The following is a 19,158-nucleotide window of genomic DNA, read 5'->3' on the forward strand; positions in this document are numbered from 1 at the left end:
AAACAAAAACTTCTCTGAACAAAGTCTAACCCAGCGAAGCTGCTATTTCCTGATTTGCATTTAGATGACCAAAACCATAATTATGCTGGCATGGATTGAAAATTAGCTAACAGGGTGACGGGCAGTGACTGGTGGGGTACCACTGAGGGAACCAAATGTAATATTTCCAAGTTTGCTGACGACTCAAAACTAGGTGGGGTTGTGAGGAGGATGCAAAGATGCTGCAAGGCGATTTAGATAGGTTGAGTGAGTGGGCAAACACATGGTAGATGCAGTATAATGTGGTTTTGGGTTTGGGGGGGGGGTTGGGTTTGTGGGGGGTGGGGGTTGGGGGGGGCCGACCGAACGCGGGGGGGGAGGGAGGGAGGGAGGGAGGGAGCCGACTGAACGAACGCGGGGGGGGGGAGGGAGGGAGTGAGGGAGCCGACCGAACGCGGGGGAGGGAGCCGACCGAACGCGGAGGGAGGGAGCCGACCGAACACGGGGGGGGGGGGAGTGGAGGGAGGGAGCCGACCGAACGCGGGGGGGGGGGGGGGGGAGAGGGTGGTGGAGGGAGGGAGCCGACCGAACGCGGGGGGGGGGGGGGAGGGTGGTGGAGGGAGGGAGCCGACCGAACGCGGGGGGGGGGGGGGGGGGGGGGAGAGGGGAGAGGGGATGAAGCCGTTCCAGACGGCTGGCGGGAAAGAGAAGGCTGCAGGAAGCCTCAGAAATTGAGGAGCCATTTCCTGACGGCAAAGGGGGGAGGTCGTCGGGAAACGGCTGCTTCAACTTTCTGAGGCTTCCTGCAGCCTTCTCACTGCTACAAGAAGCCTCTGTGCTGATGGCAATGCACTTTTATTAAAAAATGTTCAAAAACTAAACAGCTACAAAGAACTACAAAAATGGCCGAGTGCCAATGTTTTTTTCACACTGAGCATGCGCGAACGTTCCAACGCGCACGTGCAGCGTTGCCGGCAGGAAAATAACTAATTTAAATAGTACCCGCCCCCTCCCACTTACAAAATCGGCGCGAGTGTAGGCTCCACCCCCCTGGGCGCCACGCCAAGCAGACAAGGAGCTGCAGAACGCTCCAGAATCGCTCATTTTTATTCCGGCGCCGTTTTAGGCACGAAAAACGGGCGCCCAGCTCAGAGGGGCGCCCGTTTTTTATCATGTGGAAACTTGGGCCCATGGTGTTGAGATAGAGGATCAGCCATGATATTGAATGGTGTAGGCTCGAAGGGCCAAATGGAATGGCCTACTGCTGCTCCTATTTTCTATGTTTCAAGTTTAGATTACTAAATATAAATAAATGCAAAATTTAAGCAGTGTTTAGTTTCAACACACATCTTGAAACACTACAGGAACATTTCTGCGCCACCATTTGCTGTGTTGAATATTGCTTTAATTTCTATGTCGTATTCAGCATTCGTCTGTTTCAGGATATAAGTAAAACTGTAATAAAGTCTCATTGGAAGCTGGAAAACTGATTTCTGATGACAGATTATAATCTGTGTCTACTGTACCATAAGGTATTTTTTATTAAATAGAGAGCAGAGAGAAAAATTGACTTTTACTAGACAATAATTGAAGCATTTGTCTCCCATTTAGAAAACTACAAAAATTCAGTGTGTTTGATTAAGACATGAAAAATTGTAACTACCATCATATTATAAAAGAAAAATATACTTGTCCCAATTATTTCATGAATAATATTTAATATTCGTGCCTGTCTTTTTCTGTTTTTAATTTCAGCAAATTAACTCATCTCATTTTATAAGATATCTAGCTTTAAAGAAATATGAAGGATAATTGTGATTAAATATTTCACAAAGGTATTCAGCACCTTGTTGAAATATATTCACATCAGTTTTTCATGTGATTTGTGCCATGTTTAAATATTATTTGAACTTTTTTCATATTTTTAATGTTCTTGAGAATGTATATGACTGTTAAGAAACATTAATACACTGAGCTACCTATTGGGTCTTCTGAGGTGAGTGTTCAGGCCAGGGAATTTTCAAGATGGAAGCCAGAGATTAAATATTAAATGCATGGGGAGTCTGAGACCCACATACGTCTTGATTCAGCAGTGAATCACTAAACCAATAGGTTGTTCTGAAAATATGCATTTTAAAGGTTCCCATCAGATGCTGTAGCAATGCTTAAGGATGCAAGTCAAATTGTGCAGGAAACCAGTATTTGGCACTTAGTAGCATTTGTGCTATTTTTACGGGTGGCTACGGAATGCGGTGATCATGGGTTTTATTTTGCTTGTGGCAGCTAATAGTAAATTTGAACCTATATTTAAGTGTGTTCATATTGAATTCTGGTGCTTTAAATTCCTTGCGCTCTGACTACTTAATTACAGCTGCAGCAGAGGCAGAGGGGGGCATGGTTATGGGAGCTGAAGGACTAAGTAGGAAAGTAGTTCCGATCCCTGCTGCCAAATGTATCTCAGTGGTGTGGAAAAATAAGAACTGTTTACAGTTCATACATCTCATGGATGGTATGAATAGCCTATTTTATATGGTGTAAATGGAAGAAAGCATTGCAGCTTCTGTAAGTAGCTCTGATATGTTTTTTTAAGACTCCGAAATGTTGTGAAATATTTTACTTGGACCCTTCAAAGGACATACTTGAATACACTACTATAAAATACAGTTTTAAGCTGTATCGTTTTAATGAAAGCCAGGAAAATTTGTTTTTAAAAGTCTTAAACAACTGATTTTTCAAAACTTCCAGCAGGTAATAACTTCAAAGCTTAGAATTTCAGCTTAATTATTAAACTCTGAAATTGTGAAAATTATCATTTAATTCTATAAACTAAAATCAGCACTGATGGATTTTATTTCATGATGACTGGCTGAAACAGATTTTTTAAATCTCCACCATTGTATCCCAATTAACAAGCTTCAGCTGTATTCATCTCTGTTCTGAATCTGGCTCAAAACCTGACTATAAACACTCATTCATCGTCAGAAACAAATTAGTCTTCTGACGGTTAATCTTTACTCTGAAATAATATGTAATAAAATTCTCATTTATTAATTTGGCTCTTTATCTCTTTGAAAACACTGCTGAAATTAATGATTTTGATTTACACAGAAAATATTAAGTGTAAAGTGTCGGGATAACAAGGCGCCTGTAATCCATTGCACATAGGGAATCATTAAATATAACCATTTTAATTAAAAGCTGATGAAAGAATGTTTAACAGGAGGAACTGTCAACTATAAATGGTGTGATTTGATGCTGATTGTGTATTCATCCCATGTTTGTACAGTAGTTAAAGTAAAGCTGTAAAGATCTTGACTACATTAATAAAATGGAGTTGAAAGTCCATTACCTGCACCCCAGTTATCTATTTTCCCCAATTTATCCACCAGAATTTTTGTGCAACAAGGCCATATGTGAGATGCCCTCTTGTTGCAAAGCCAAGGAAGGCCAATTTCTTCCCTCAGGAACAAATCAGCCTCAAAAAATAAAGTTCCATTTATTTGTGATGCTTTTGTGTTCATTCCTGTGCCGAGGGTTTTACTGTATGCTACATGCAGTGTTCCCTCTTAATTTATTTTCCGTGTGCGGTCCCTTTAACTAGGTGCGCAGCCCATTCAAATTTTGGCGCCTGCACAATTTCTTCCATGTAAAAGCTGGTGAGTGGTCTGCATGAGATCTCCAGGCCACCGCATGGCCGCGCATCTTAGCAGGAACGTTGGTTACATGCAGGGCCAAATTGAGGACTTATCTGTCCACTGGGTTGAGGTGGGGGTGTTGTCTTATTGTAAGACATTTTGGGGGCCGTTAGGCATTACTGTAATGTTGCTGTATGATTACTTTTAACCCTTTTTAAAAGCTGAATATCTTCTGCAGCTTTTAGAAACATAGAAAATAGGTGCAGGAGCAGGCCATTTGGCCCTGCGAGCCTGCACCACCATTCAATATAATCATGGCTGATCATGCACTTCAGTACCCCATTCCTGCTTTCTCTCCATACCCCTTGATCCCTTTAGCCATAAGGGCCACATCTAACTCCCTTTTAAATATATCTAATGAACTGGCCTCAACAACTTTCTGTGGTAGAGAATTCCACATGCTTACAACTCTTGAGTGAAGAAGTTTCTCCTCATCTTGGTCCTAAATGGCTTACCCCTTATCCTTCGACTGTGACTCCTGGTTCTGGACTTCCCCAACATCGGGAACATTCTTCCTGCATCTAATCTGTCCAATCCCGTCAGAATATTATATGTTTCTATGAGATCCCCTCTCATTCTTCTAAACTCCATTGAATATAAGCCTAGTCGATCCAGTCTTCATATATCAGTCCTGTCATCCTGGGAATCAGTCTGGTGAGCCTTCGCTGCACTCCCTCAATAGCAAGAATGTCCTTCCTCAGATTAGGAGACCAAAACTGTACACAATATTCAAGGTGTAGCCTCACCAAAGTCCTGTACAACTGTAGTAAGACCTCCCTGCTCCTATACTCAAATCCTCTCGCTATGAAGGCCAACATGCCATTTGCCGCCTTCACCGCTTACCGTGCCTGTATGCCAACTTTTAATGACTGATGTACCATGACACCCAGCTCTCGTTGCACCTCCCCTTTTACTAATCTGTCACCATTCAGATAATCTGCCTTCCTGTTTTTACCACCAAAGTGGATAACCTCACATTTATCCACATTATACTGCATCTGCCATGTATTTGCCCACTCACCTAACCTGTCCAAGGTCACCCTGCAGCCTCTTAGCATCCTCCTCACAGCTCACACTGCCACCCAGCTTAGTGTCATCTGCAAACTTGGAGATACTACATTACATTACATTAACAGTGCATTCCTGGTAGTTCTGTTGCAATTAGTTTTGAAATCTAAACTCCCATTTCTAAAAGTCTGTGATTGTTTGATTGAAACAAGTGAACTGTTTCCATTCCAGAAAGGGAACTGCTCAGAATCTTAAAGCCCCACCTGAGGAACTAGCTACTGCCAGCTCATCTATGCAAAATCATGTAGACGAATGAGAATGAGCCGATACCACATCAGAATCCATCCTTGTGGTATTTGAGATGTGTCCCGATTGTCATTTATCTGCAAAATTCTGACTGGTGCAGCACTATGAATTGCTGTGATTTGTGCCAGGAACACAAGCTCCTGGACCTGCTAAGTTTCATGCATAATTTCTCCTGCTTCTGGAACTCTGTCCCTTGAATGCAGATATTCAACTGTAGAGGATAAAAGCATGCATTGGGTAATAGGAAACGCTGACTTTGTCAGTATCGCAAAACAATTTCTCAAAGTCCTCCTTTGTTCCCAGCAGCTACCATAGGCATATTGGAAACTCTATTCTTGATATTCTTTTAAAAACACCTCCAGAATAATTGAAGTTCAACAAATCTGCCATTTTGAAAGCTGTGTCGTCAGTGATTGAAAAGTCATATTTACTGCAATAGGGGACAAGTTCTGTGACACATCTGGTGTTCTTTTAGAATGATCTAGGCCAGTGCTGCCTTGTGCTTAATTGTTTAGGAGTGAAGTACAGCTAGCTGCATTTCTAGAGAGTAGTGTTAATTTAGTTGCAGGAAGAGTAATCTGTACTGTCAAGGTTCACTTTTACTTTATTACAATTTTTTTACACATTTGAATGGAGGTTTATTCCCCAATAATTGTAAGACTTATTTGTGCTTCAAGAAGTTTTTTTCCCCTTTTGAGGGACAATATGCTACTGTCTGAAGTCTTAATAAACTGGCCTCTGCTGAATCCTCTCATTTCTGAGGGTCTCTGTATGGATTTTATTATTTCGTTTGTCCCTTTCTGATGAGAAGAAAAATGTTAACTTCTGAAAATGTACTTCATTCTTCCAATTCTAAGGTAAGTGTTGCGTACTCGTGTACGTCCACGTGTTTCTGTGAACGGAGTGTTTTCTCTTTAAAAACATGATCAAGAAGTTTTGTTGCCATTTCCCCGCCCCATGAAACTGGAGAAGATGGGGGAGAGAGAAATATCTTGGCTTCCAAAATGGTAAAAATTCCATTTGTTTTTTCTTTTAAGTCTGCTTTTTTTTAATAGCAAAATGTTATTACTTTTGCAAGTGGAAGAGCATGATAGAGATAATTTTACAATAGTAAATAGCATCAGCTTTGTATACTGTTTACAAAGGTTGACTTCTTCCCACATCACTGGCCTAGTTATGTCACCATGTGTGCTGACTCTGAAGAAAGACCATGTGTCTGTAGGTCATTTCTATCTGTAATGTCATCAATGCGTAAATCCATTAGAACTGCTGTGTGCTGATTTCAAATAGTGACAGAAGTGGATCTCATCTGGGAGAGGAATATTGTACTATAACAATACAATATAATTGGCAAGCTGTGTTGAAACTGTAGCTGCTTTTCTATTACGAGATCCTGAGCTAGAAGCGAAAATGTTGTGCAGCTGGCCGCAAGGCAAATGTTATACTGCAAGGTCTTGTTAAAGCTGACTGCCAGGAAGACTCTTGTTTAGGGGCTCTTAACAATTCCCAGCAGTTTTGTATTGAGCATGCAGTCCACTGTACAAGTCCCATGCTTTTGGGAATTAGTATGGGTCTTGAGCAATGTAAAAACTACTTGTATTTATCTAGAGAAAACAAAGTCCATCAAATATTATTTTGTCCTCTTCTCATCCCACCAAAGATTGAGGGGCAAAACATCTGGTGTTTGCTAATTATGAAGCTGGACCGTCTGGTTCAAATCTCCATCCTAACTGGCATGTCTGCTCAAACCCCTCCATGGAGGCAAGTTTGCCTGTTCTGGTTGAGTAGACTAAAGATCTGGCTCCTTTGGATACTGCACAGGGAATCCTTGCTAGTTAGTTGACCAAGATGTGGTATTGACTGTTTCCAAGGAATATCTTTATCTGAGCCATCTTGTTTTTTCAACCAAGAAGAATAATGGCCCTGATTTTGCGGGTCCGAAGATGGCGTACGCACAGTGTGCGCTGTCGTAAGCCTTCAGAATGGCCCCGCAAGTTCCAGGTTTCCACATGCGTGAAAAGTCGGAACTTGTGATCTGTCAAGTTTCTCCTTGATGGATCGTCCGCATGTGCCCCCAAAACACTTTAGCTGTGGCAGAGTTGGACTATTTGCCCAACTACTGCCCAGCGAATGCCCACAAAACCTTTATGCTTAGTAAAAGCTGGCATAGGGCCCACTTTTACCAGCATACGGGTTAAAATAAATGTTAAATTTAAAAATTTTAAATGATTAAAACATACAAAAACATTTAAAATTAGTTCATGTAAATTTTGGGCCAAATTAAAATGTTTAGTATTTTTCAAAAAATTACATTTTTATTTTAAATGCTTAAACGAAGATACTTTTAATTAATTTTGAACATGGGAATAATTATTTTTATTAGAATTGTTATTTATTTATTTGCCGATTTCTGCTCTGGAATTCCCATAAACCTATGAGCAATTCCAGAAGGCATTTGACAAGGTGCCACATAAAAGGTTACTGCACAAGATAAAAGTTCACGGAGTTGGGGGTAATATATTATGGATAGGAGGATTGGCTAACTAACAGAAAACAGAGATGGGATAAATGGTTCATTCTCTGGTTGGCAACCAGTATTTAGTGGGGTGTTGCAGGGATCAGTGCTGGGACCCCAACTATTTACAATCTATATTAACGACTTGGAAGAAAGGACTGAGTGTAACGTAGCCAAGTTTGCTGACGATACAAAGATGGGAGGAAAAGCAATGTGTGAGAAGGACACACTAAATCTGCAAAAGGACATACAGGCTAAGTGAGTGGGCAAAAATTTGGCAGATGGAGTATAATGTTGGAAAGTGTGAAGTCATGCACTTTGGCAGAAAAAAATCAAAGAGCAAGTTATTATTTAAAGGGAGAAAGATTGCAAAGTGCCGCAGTACAGCGTGACCTGGGGGTACTTGTGCATGAAACACAAAAGGATAGTATGCAGGTACAGCAAGTGATCAGGAAGGCCAGTGGTATCTTGGCCTTTATTGCAAAGGGGATGGAGTATAAAAGCAGGTAAGTCTTACTACAGCTATATAAGGTATTGGTGAGGCCACACTTGGAATACTCATGCAGTTTTGGTTTCTATATTTACGAAAGGATATACTTGCTTTGGAGGCAGTTCAGCGAAGGTTCACTAGGTTGATTCCGGGAATGAGGCGGTTGACTTATGAGGAAAGGTTGAGTAGGTTGGGCCTATACTCATTGGAATTCAGAAGAATGAGAAGTGATCTTATCAAAACGTGTAAGATTGAGGAGGCTTGACAAGGTGGATGCAGAGAGGATGTTTCCACTGATGGGGGAGACTAGAACTAGAGGGCACGATCTTGGAATAAGGGGCCGCCCATTTAAAACTGAGATGAGAAATTTCTTCTGAGGGTTGTAAATCTGTGGAATTAGCTGCCTCAGAGAGCAGTGGAAGCTGGGACATTGAAAAAATTTAAGATCGAAATAGACAGTTTCTTAAACAATAAGGGGTTATGGGGAGCAGGTGGGGAATTGGAGCTGAGTCCATGATCAGATCAACCATGATATTGAATGGCGGAGCAGGCTCGAGGGGCCGTATGGCCTGCTCCTGCTCCTATTTCTTATGTTCTTAATCCCGCTTTCTAGTTGGTTGGCTTGGCCCACGTGATCCCAGGGACGCTTCCGAACGGCCTGCATCCCTGGGATCCGTGAGCCTTTACGCTGACATACGCCTGCTGGCCCAGGACCCAAAGCTCGGGAACCACCGGGTACTTTGTGTTTTTTATTTTCTGGTCGGAGTCGTACTCTAGAGGTACACTAGTTGGGTAGTGCAAACGAAGAAAAATGGTGAATAATTCTAAATTCAATAAAAAGAGGGTCAACTCTTCTGGTAGCTTGGGGGTAGGTGTATATCCATGGTATGTCACTGAGCCCTGCATGAGTCTCCTCATTTCAGAGTGGAGGAATCAGAGAAAACTGGGGAAAGAGTTTGTGTTATCAGCTGTTTGTAGTATAATTAACTCAATCATTTATAATAAAAAAATCTAACTTGCCGAAAAGTTTGATAGGGGATATATGGTAACCGTATTGAAATCGTATCAGTGTTTGATTAGGCAGGAAGTGAAGCTGATTCTAAAGAAGATGTAGGTATGATTTTAACAACAGGTTTTATTGCTGCTCATTCCAGATGCTTGATTGTTCTAATTTTTCTACTGAGATTAATCAACGCTGGAGAGCCAATACTTTTAACCTTTTATTACCTTCAAAGGTAAAATGGCAGCTTCCTAGTTCTGTTCTAGGACACTTGTTTTTCCCTGAACCTGCAGCCCTTATGATTTTTTTTTCTTCTTCCCCTCTCACCCAAAAAAGGCAGAGGCTAAAGATCTTATCTGCCTTGATTTTGTTTTAAGAGGATTGTTTGCCGTGCTAGATAAATTAGAAGGTAAATAGGTTGGCACAGTAAATAGGTGTTGCTTGCAATATTGGAATGGTCTGCTGTGATTGGTCAAGAAGTCAGTCCGTAAAACTTCCCTCGTCAGTATTTTATTCTTTCTCAAGTTGTGCCGGCTGTTGGTGCAAGTTTCTAAGGATTTAATTATGGCTGCTGGGGGTTGGAAGAGGTCCAATATGAGATTAACACTCCCGCTCCCCTGCTCGGTAGGATACTTCCTCACTCTCTGCTTTCTGCCCGAACTGTGAGTTTGTTTCACCAGATGTCGCGGAGAAACTCATCAGTAACCTGCCTCTCTTTTCCTATTTGTTTTTTAAATTTCTTTATTAAACTCTGTTAGCTTGGTTGCCACGTCTGTGTAATTTCACACAGTTTGCTTGCTAACTTTTAATAACTACTGGTGTTTGTTTTTCTTTAATCAAGCCTAACAAATCCTTGCATTTGTTAAAGAATTGATAATGAAAAACAGTGTTTTTAAAAAAAACTGAATACATTCAGCAGCTCAGTTCTGATGTTTTTTTTAATTTAAAGCTGCCTGTGACTGATAGTAAATCCATTAGAAATAATACTGTCCTGAAATTGATAATCCAGTGAGATTAGAATATAACAGAAGCTTTTTCGATCTTTGCTTGAGTTTCAATTGATGCTGACCAAAAATCTCAAAGATTATTTTGTTAACCGTCATTCACATAGTGTCTCTTGCCTGTTTTCTCCCGTGCCCCTTCCACTTGTTCTATGGATGCACTGACGTTGGATAGGATACTTCCTCACACTCTGCTCTCAGCAGGAGCTAAAAGCTCATTGTCTAATTTTAATTAATGTCAAAGCTTTATTTTAGAATGATAGAAAATTGAGAAACCAGTTGTCCAGAATTTGTTTATAAAAAAAAATAGTAATCTAGGACTGTTGGCAGCTTTGTGTAGCCACCCTGAAGACTTATGCAGTGGCCATTTTTGACAATTGTTCAGTGGGATAAATTTCATCTATCCTTGGCTGCATGATAGAGACCTTTGTCTCAGATTGGCATTAGCTATTCTGCCTCATGTGACCTATTAAGCCAATGGGACGTGCATAGCCTGAGGAACATGACTTCTGTCCATTTTAGACAGGTTTGTAGCACGTGGTGTATTCAGCATCCCCTTCCAATTCCCCTCTTAATCGCCATGTAATTATGGTTCTCTGTAAAATACACATTGTTCTGTTGCACTGCTGACATCACAAACGCATTGTTGATTACTGACAATCTTGTGTTACTCACTCTCCTGTCGTCCACCATCAGCCGCTTGTCACCAGCTGAAACCAGGAGGGAAAATACTTTGGACAAATGCAAAATAACATGTTTGGAGCTAAATTGGATATGCACAGGGTTGTTGGCCTCTGATTTGTATGTAGCTGTGCCATTTGCCAATATACAGACCTAAAACAACTCTTGACCATGTTCACAATTTGCTAATCCATATTTTTGCATCAAAAAATATATCCATCCTCCCGTCTAGAAAATATTGAAGGACAGACATAATCCACAAGTCGAGCTCCAGCAGGTTGTGACTGTCAGTCTGCAAAAACCCAAGAGTTACAAACTGTTTTAAATGCCAGTTGTTTGTCAATCTTCATATTGATAATTTTTTAAACTTCGTTATGGGTCAGCCACAGTAGTGTGGTATGGTGTCAATGAAGCACAAGTAACGCAGTGTTCTGTGCCTTCAGACCCCATGTTATGTTAGCAGTGCTGCAACATTACAAGGTTTAATCCCCATCAAGAATTAGCAGGAAACCAGCTATACATTTGCCAGACATTGACTTGTATCAAAGGAAATCTCTCAATGGTTCAATGTTATCCATTTAAGCCAAAATAATTGAACAGCATCAGAATATTCAAGAATTGAACGTTTTTTAAAAATTGGGATGGGGAGCCAATGGGTTATGGATGTCAGAATGTCCACAAGTGAGAAATTTCATTGACATTTTAAGCCCGATGGTACTTGTACAACCGTTTTAATACATTTGCTCAATTAAATATATAGTTGCTGGTTCATGAGTGTTTTGATTCTGGTGATCTATGAATTTATCTGTCTGATAACAAACCATATTAATCTTAAATTTCCTTTCTTTTAAAAATTGCTTCCAAGTTCCAATTAGTCAGGATGCAAGAAATGCGTATGAAATTTATTTACAGAATTAAAAAGTGCTGCTTGTCAGAGCGGAGTCAGTTTGTTTTGCGTGGTGATTGCCCTCCTCATGAGTCTAACCCACTTTATTTTTTAGACACCGTACCATGTGAACATGCTTCTAGCTGGCTGTGATGAACACGAGGGCCCTGCGCTGTACTATATGGACTACCTGGCAGCTCTTGCTAAAGCACCTTTTGCTGCTCACGGATATGGAGCTTTTTTGACACTCAGTATCTTGGACCGATACTATAAACCAGGTGGGTGTAACTTGTGGTGAAAAGAACATTGAAATCATGCTAGATAGCTGCAGATTCTTGTGTACTTACCCTATTTTCCAGCTACTTTGCATCACAGGATTGAAGATACTTTTCTGAACATGTAAAAAGCCTTGGTTTACACTTGAGTAATGGTGTGCAGTTGACCTGTTTATACCAGCAGACTTGCATTTTGCCACTGTCAGTCACTGATGTCCCTCCTATTCTGTTGGCCATTTAATTATGTTGATTTAGTCAATGTTGGCTCCATGATTCAACAAAACACTCAGTATACTTCTATAGTTTATTGATTTAAAAAAAAACTTAAATCTGTTTTAATATTCAACAGCCTAGCTCCTCTCGGACACAGTTGTTAACTTTGAGCCTGTCCAAAGAGTCAGACTCGAGTCGGAAGTAAATTCTTTTCTTTGGATCAGCCAATGTACATTTAGTGAAGCCAGCTGTGAAAAACTGGTAGAAATGAACTTTAAAAGTACCAAATAATACAAGAATTAAACTCTTCCCATTCTGGGGTACAATGAAGCATTTGGTTAATTAATGTTTTAGTGAATTGGTTATAATCAGTGGTTTGAATTAATTGTTTTGCTAACATGCAGTTCCATTGCAACTGAGATTGTGTGGATGTCTCTGCCATTAAGGGAGATTAGGAGGTTTTTTTCTTTTGGGGGAGAAGGAAAGAACAAATTTAAAACTTGCTCCAATCATTTTTTCTCCATTACTCTCTCTCACAATTTGCAATCCCATGATAATTAGATTTTAATTTTGTTTTGTAAATTCCAAAACACATTGTAACCACTTTAAGATGGTCATGAGCCATAATCCCTCTGAAGCAGTTTTAACTGAAGAAAAAAATCTTTGATTTGCATATGTGACCAAAAAGCATTGTACTGTACTGGCTAATAAAATGTACAGAAAAGATTTTGTCCAATTAAAGTGGAATTCTGGAATCACAATTTTACTATTGCTGCACTTTGGACTAGCTGAGGTCATATCTTTGTACAAAAAAAGTGCTAGTTCTTGAAGGATTAAAAACCTTGCAGTTCATTTTAAAACGTGCAATGAATAGACTTGCTCTCGCTGTGTTAAGTGGCATTAACTGTATCGCAGATCCTAATGGCAGAGGAAGCACAGGTCTGTACTCTTAGAAGTAAAAAGCACGTGTCACTTGCATTGATGAATCTAATGCTCAGCAGGAGGCCGGTGAAAGAAGTGCGCTAACTGCAGCCGGCATCTGCAGATGGAGCTCATTTTCACACTGTTTGTAATAAATTGAATCTAAGAGGTGCCTGTCCTATTCCCGAGTTTGGACCAGGAAAAGGAGGCGGATTCTGATGCGCTTCGATTTCCAAAAACTAATTGATTCGTTCCAGCTTGCGGTTTGAGTGGGCCTGACTCTGTTTAAAAACCCTGCTTTACATATGGACTGTGTTCAGCTGCGAGTCAGATGACTTCTGTTTTCAAGTCTGGACTTTATTTAATTTTGTTGGGGGGCGGGGGGGGTTGTTTTTATTTGAGAAGATTTCAAAAATTGAAACAATGTGTGTTTGCAGATCTCACACGCGAAGAGGCAGTGGAGCTCTTGAAGAAGTGCTTGAAGGAGGTGAGGTCCAAATCTGAATACAGTTGTATAGGAACATTTGTTTTATACAATGGACAGTATTCAGCTGTGGGATTTCAGAAATTTGTTGCACATGTTTATATTTTCACACATGACATCAGCTGATGAGAATAAGACCGTCTGGTCCCGACATTTCCCTCGTAATGCTGCTCTCTGATCACATAGCAGTAGATGTGTTCTTAGCAGAGCAAGATTTTGTTTTCTTTTAAAGAATGCTGCTTTGCTTGGCTGTTACTGGGTTCTGAAATTATCATCTGCTCTGGATAGGCATCCAGGAAGGAACAGTCTGTTCATCCTTCATTTTGTGCAAGTGCTCCCTGGTATTAATTGAGTGGGTTTTCACCTGACCTGAACTGATCTTTCTCACTCTCGCTCGCTCTCTCTCTCTCTGTCTCCAGCATGTTTTCTAAAAAAAGTCTGTACATGCCGGTAGAGCTCTTGCTTTAAAAGAATTCCTCATGCAGTATCCTCTTCCAATTGAGGCACAGCTGACATCAGGAGTAGCAAGTGTAAACTTGTGTCCTGTTACTCCATTGTACTCCATCTTTATACATTTCACAAATGCAGTAGACAATTATTTCCATATTGAACCTGTATGTGATAAAATGCTTCAATTGTCAATCATCACTAGTTTTGTTGGATTCACTTATAATTGTTGTTTTTTTCAGATCCAAAAACGATTTATTCTGAATCTTCCCTCCTTTACTGTTCGGATCATTGATAAAGATGGTGTTCATGATATGGAGCAGATTTCTGTGTCAAAAATCTAATTTTACCTTCAGCCATTTTGTTTGCTTTTTTTTTTACTTGCTGACATTTATTATGTATATGAGCTCAGAATAAAGCCTGGGGTTCACACTAAATTGTGGAGTTTGTTTGAAAATGTGGTCTCGCACTCGTGCATAAACACAGTTTACACACGGGTTCAAATTTATATTGGTACAACATTGATTGGCCATGTGAATTTTGAAAGTAGAAAATTCTTAAGCAATTTACAGCAAATATGAAAAATGGACATGACTGAAATACATAGAATTGTTTCAGAACCATTAGTGTGCCACTTTACAATATCTTTGATTGTGTGTGCTAAATTATTTGCATTGCATCTCTCTGAAACTTAGTATAGAGGAGGAGAAATGCCATAGTCAGCTCATTATATGAGTAGCTCAGCATTTCTTGTGTTAAGATGCATTGTGGCAGCAGCACAGTGGAAGATGAATTTTGTATCTGATCCATGCAGTAATACCTGACCTAGGAGTGCTGATGATTGAACATGAGCAAAAAGTGAAGAAAGTTTTCATGCTGAACATTAACCTGTATCCTGCTGAGCATAAACCTCTCCCCAAATGTATTTACTAAAGTTATTTTGAAAAATGTTATCGTACTCTACCATTATCACAGATAATCAACAGGGAACAGTTCTCGTACTTTCACTCTTACATAAAAGCTTTACAACTGAAATTCACCAAATGAGGCAAGAGGTTCTTTACATTTGCACAGTTCAGTGACTGGGTGGGTGGGTGCCTATCCTGCCCCGATTTCCCCAGTGTTGTGCTCGATCCAGCCCACTTTACTGAGTAGGTCTGAACACCTGTTTTCTATTAGATAAAATTCATAAAATGTTGCACGTTTTCTTTTTGTTCTGCTACGGGTCATTAATAGAAATGTAAAGCGTTCTTGCAAATAAAATTTATTTCACTCTTATTTCTGAATTAAGTTATTAATTTGTCGTTAGAAGAATTTAAATCAGGTTCAAGACATTAATTTTAACCTAATAATTGCATCAGATCCAGTGATTAAAATTAGCTTCAAAAAAAAATGCCCGTCATTATTTGAAAGATTGTCTTTCACAGTCTCAATCAGGCAATACTGCAGTGCGTGATTCCGCCACTGATTTGCATAAGGTCTTGAGGTCGACCTCAGCTGCTGTACGTGGCCTGTAAGTACTAAGCTGAAATCATTCCCCGGGTGAGGGGCCAACAAAAGTTAATATATAAACTTTGATTTTTCTGCACTACTGATCCTGAGGATTTTTATTTAATATAAAACTATATACAGTGCTGGAGTATTTCTAATATCTATTGGGTGGGAAAAAGAAATTTCCTGGAAAGCTCAGTGGGATTCAGGGTTGCTGCACGTGAGCGAACTATTATTTTGAAAGTGGAAAATGTAGAACTGTGGATCACATACTAAATATCATCTGCCAGTGGCCTCCATTATGGTGTATAATTGAGATTCAGTGGTGCTGTAATATAACTGAGGGTTGTTTATGGTTAAGATTGGGGTAAATGTTTTTACCATTTTTTTTGAACTGAAAACCAGCAACTGTAATTTCAGCTGTCTAAATCCTTAGAACACAGCAGTTGGGATTTTATTACTGTGTTCTCCTGCCTATTAACATAACCTTTCATAATTCATCATTAACCTCATGACCCTCATACCACCTCCTATTGCTGAGAGCAGTGGACTTTGCCATAACTTATACCAAGGCTGCTTTATTTCAGTTAGCAAGAACTATGGTTTTTGCCAGGCTGTTCTGAACCCTCTTTGTGAGATGCTCCAGTATTTCAGCTGACAATTTCATCTGTTGAAACGCCCTAACATTTTGCTCTGGTAAACTGCGTCTTTAGCAGCCAGCCTTGTGGCTTGAACCTGTTACTAAAAGAAAGGTCACCGCTGCAGTGTGGATGTACTGTATCTAATTAACGGGGCTGAATGGAGTGGATGTGTGCAAGGGTTTAAGTGATTTAAAAATTATGAAACCAAACTATATTTTCCTAGTTTATATTTGTATTAAATGGCTCAGCACAGAATGACTTCTTACTACAATTGCAGATGCTGTGAGTTGTAACAAAATTCTCTTCCCTGGCTGTTCACCTGTCCCTTTGTTTTTTTTTGTGCTTCTGTCTCAATGAAGTGATCTTTATTCAGTGGTGCTCATGTGCACAGAGGTGATTAATAGACATTTGATAATTATTGCTCCAAAATAAACTCATATTAATCAGTTTGAAAGTAACATATGTTTCGCCTGAGGCTCGAGACCCTCCGGCTTCCCCGCTGAGAGAGGCTGCAAGGCAGCAAGGGTATTACTCCTCTCTTCACAGGCACACGACTAGCCAGCAGCTTTCATTGAGAATTTCATGGCATTCCGAGTCTGAAATAGAGAAAATATGTTCTTTGAGGTTGTTACATAAAACCTGTTTTTAAAAAAAAACATTTGAAAGGTGTTTAAAATAAGAGGATTCGATAGGGTAGATAAAGCAAAACTTTATTTCCTCTGGTGGGGGAATCCAGAACAACGGGGAATCTTAAAATTAGCCAGGCCATTCAGGAGTTAAATCAGGAAGCACTTCTTCACACAAAAGCCAGTGAAAATCTGCAATTCTTTCCCAAAAGGCTGTGGATGCTGGGTCAACTGAAACTTTCAAGACTAAGGTCAATAGATTTTTGTTGGGTAATGGTATCATGGGATATTAATCAACATTGGATACATGGGGTTGAGGTACAGATTAACCTTGATCCAATTGAATGCCAGATCAGGCGCGAGGGGCTGAATGGTCCCCTGTTCCCAACTCCTGTGGAGAACTTTTCAAACTGAAGCTCAATATTTTGAATCAATTTTTAATCTGCAATATCATTGATAGTCACCTAAAATGTGAGATTTGTGATCTGTTCTCCAAAGCTAAATATGGCATTGTTAAAAATTATAAATGAATATGTTTGAAAGAGTTGGTGTTAGTGGGAGGAATCATATTGAGATGCTAACTGCTTTAGAACAACCTTACCTGATAGTTTACTCCATTTTAAGATACACTAGGTCAAAGTTGTCTTGCTCCCAATTCATTTATCTTGTATAAAGGATATTTAGTCTGTACACCTGGTTCACATTGAGCTGCATGTATACAATATTATTATTCTGAGACTGGTAACTAAAGCTGCTTTTACACTAAAACCTGTGCAAGAACCACCGCCTTTTGGCACTCTGGTCTCGTGCAGCTGGCTGCAACTTGAAGGTAAATCTGCCAGATTCATTTAGGCCACCTGCCATGAAGATCCCCACCAGGCAATAGCAAACCTGATAGAATTCAGTATCAGGTTGCAGTGTGCTGCATGAGACCTGTGCATTGCGAGCCAACAATGCAAGCAGAGGTCTTCCAAAGTATAAAATCGGCTTAAATATGCAAACACAAAACAGAACTGGAGTTCCAATGTAGGTTCTGCCTGGCTGTTACTTGTACCCTACCTACAAGGGGAGTGCTCTGTGTATGCATGCTTACACTTATACATAAAACTCAGACCCTCCAATAGTTTTTTAATGTTTTTGAGCAGATACCATTGTTCGCTGGTTCATAATGTGAAAAATAATGATACTATATTTATAACTTGCACAAGGGATCTAACGGACTGTTGAGAACTTAAAACTGGCTTCACACTGAAGTGGAGTTAAAGTTTCACCTGGTAAGAATCTCAAGTGGTGCAAGATAAGCTCCGGATAGGATCTTGCAGGAGTTTGAACACAACCTGACCCCAGAGTTATGATGCCACTTTTGCATCGATGCACACCTAGAACCACTTTGCACTGATACAAAAATGGCAGTAATAATTGTAGCCTTTTTTGATGAACACCTCAAACCAAATAATAAAAGTTTTTTTTAAAGCAGATCAGTTTTTGTGCACTTACTATCTTCCTGTGTATCATCCAATAAATGTATCGAGCCTTTTAAATTCCATTATGTGCAGTGTACTCAATTTAGCAAAACTGGGGTACTAGATAAATGACTCATCCACTTCTGGTAGCTGCACAGTTACTGAATTCTTAGGATGGTCTCTGTGATTTATGATGCATAGTGATGGCAGTATAGCAAAATCATCTCTCCCATTTCTCTCATTCCACCCACCACTGCCTCCTTGGATTCTGCCAACAGAACAATCACTGTCCCTCCACATTTCCCTCCTTTGACAGTCAACTACACCATCCATCACCCTCCCCCGCCAATGCTTTTCCTCCACTGTCCAGCTCAGTGGCACTACCCTTATTCACTCTTACCTATCCAATTGTAGCCAATCCATCTGCAACTTCTCTGCATTATTGCCTCGAGTCCCCCAAGGATCTAGCTTTGGCCCCCTCCTTTTCCTCATACAAAAGTTGCTTCGTGGCAAAATCATCTGAAGGCATAGGGCATATCTTCCACATGTATAAGTGATGACTCAGCTCTACCTCTCCACCACCTCTCAACCCCACCATTGTCCTGTCTGCTTGTCTGACATCCAACGCTCCCACACCTCGGCCACTGCTTCAGGTTAAACCTGACTTCGCATCCACAGCCTCCTATTCCACCAAAGCTGAGCTTCGTACTCCATCACAAAAACTGCCTACTTCCATCTCTCGCCCACCGCCGCCCGCATCTTCTGCTGCAGAAACTCATCCATACCTTTGTTACCCCCAGACTCATTCCAGTGTTCTCCTGACTGATCTCCCATCTTCCAAGTCCTGCTCACCCATTGCTCCTGTCCTTGCTAACCTTGTGTTGAAACCTGATGATCTAACACCATTAAAATTCTCATCCCTCCCTTTCTCTAACTTCCTCCAGTATTCTGACTTTGGCCTCGTGCATCTCCCGCCCCCACCCCCCGCCTCAATAGTGGCGGCTGTACCGTCAGTCTTCTAGTTCCTGTGCTTTGA

The 19,158-nt window shown here is 40.4% G+C and overlaps 1 protein-coding gene across 1 annotated transcript in view; it reads left to right on the forward strand.

The window, feature by feature from the left end:
• Nucleotides 1-15,179, forward strand: part of psmb2 (proteasome 20S subunit beta 2) — a 44,337-nt gene extending 29,158 nt beyond the window's left edge. The window contains exons 4-6 of the mRNA XM_070899115.1: nt 11,677-11,839; nt 13,408-13,457; nt 14,144-15,179. Coding sequence (XP_070755216.1) covers nt 11,677-11,839; nt 13,408-13,457; nt 14,144-14,245 — 315 coding nt within the window. The 3' untranslated portion in view covers nt 14,246-15,179. The remainder of the gene's footprint in view (nt 1-11,676; nt 11,840-13,407; nt 13,458-14,143) is intronic.
• The last annotated feature ends 3,979 nt before the right edge of the window (nt 15,180-19,158 follow it).

Source organism: Pristiophorus japonicus, chromosome 14, assembly GCF_044704955.1.
Source record: "Pristiophorus japonicus isolate sPriJap1 chromosome 14, sPriJap1.hap1, whole genome shotgun sequence".
Taxonomy (NCBI): Eukaryota; Metazoa; Chordata; class Chondrichthyes; family Pristiophoridae; genus Pristiophorus; species Pristiophorus japonicus.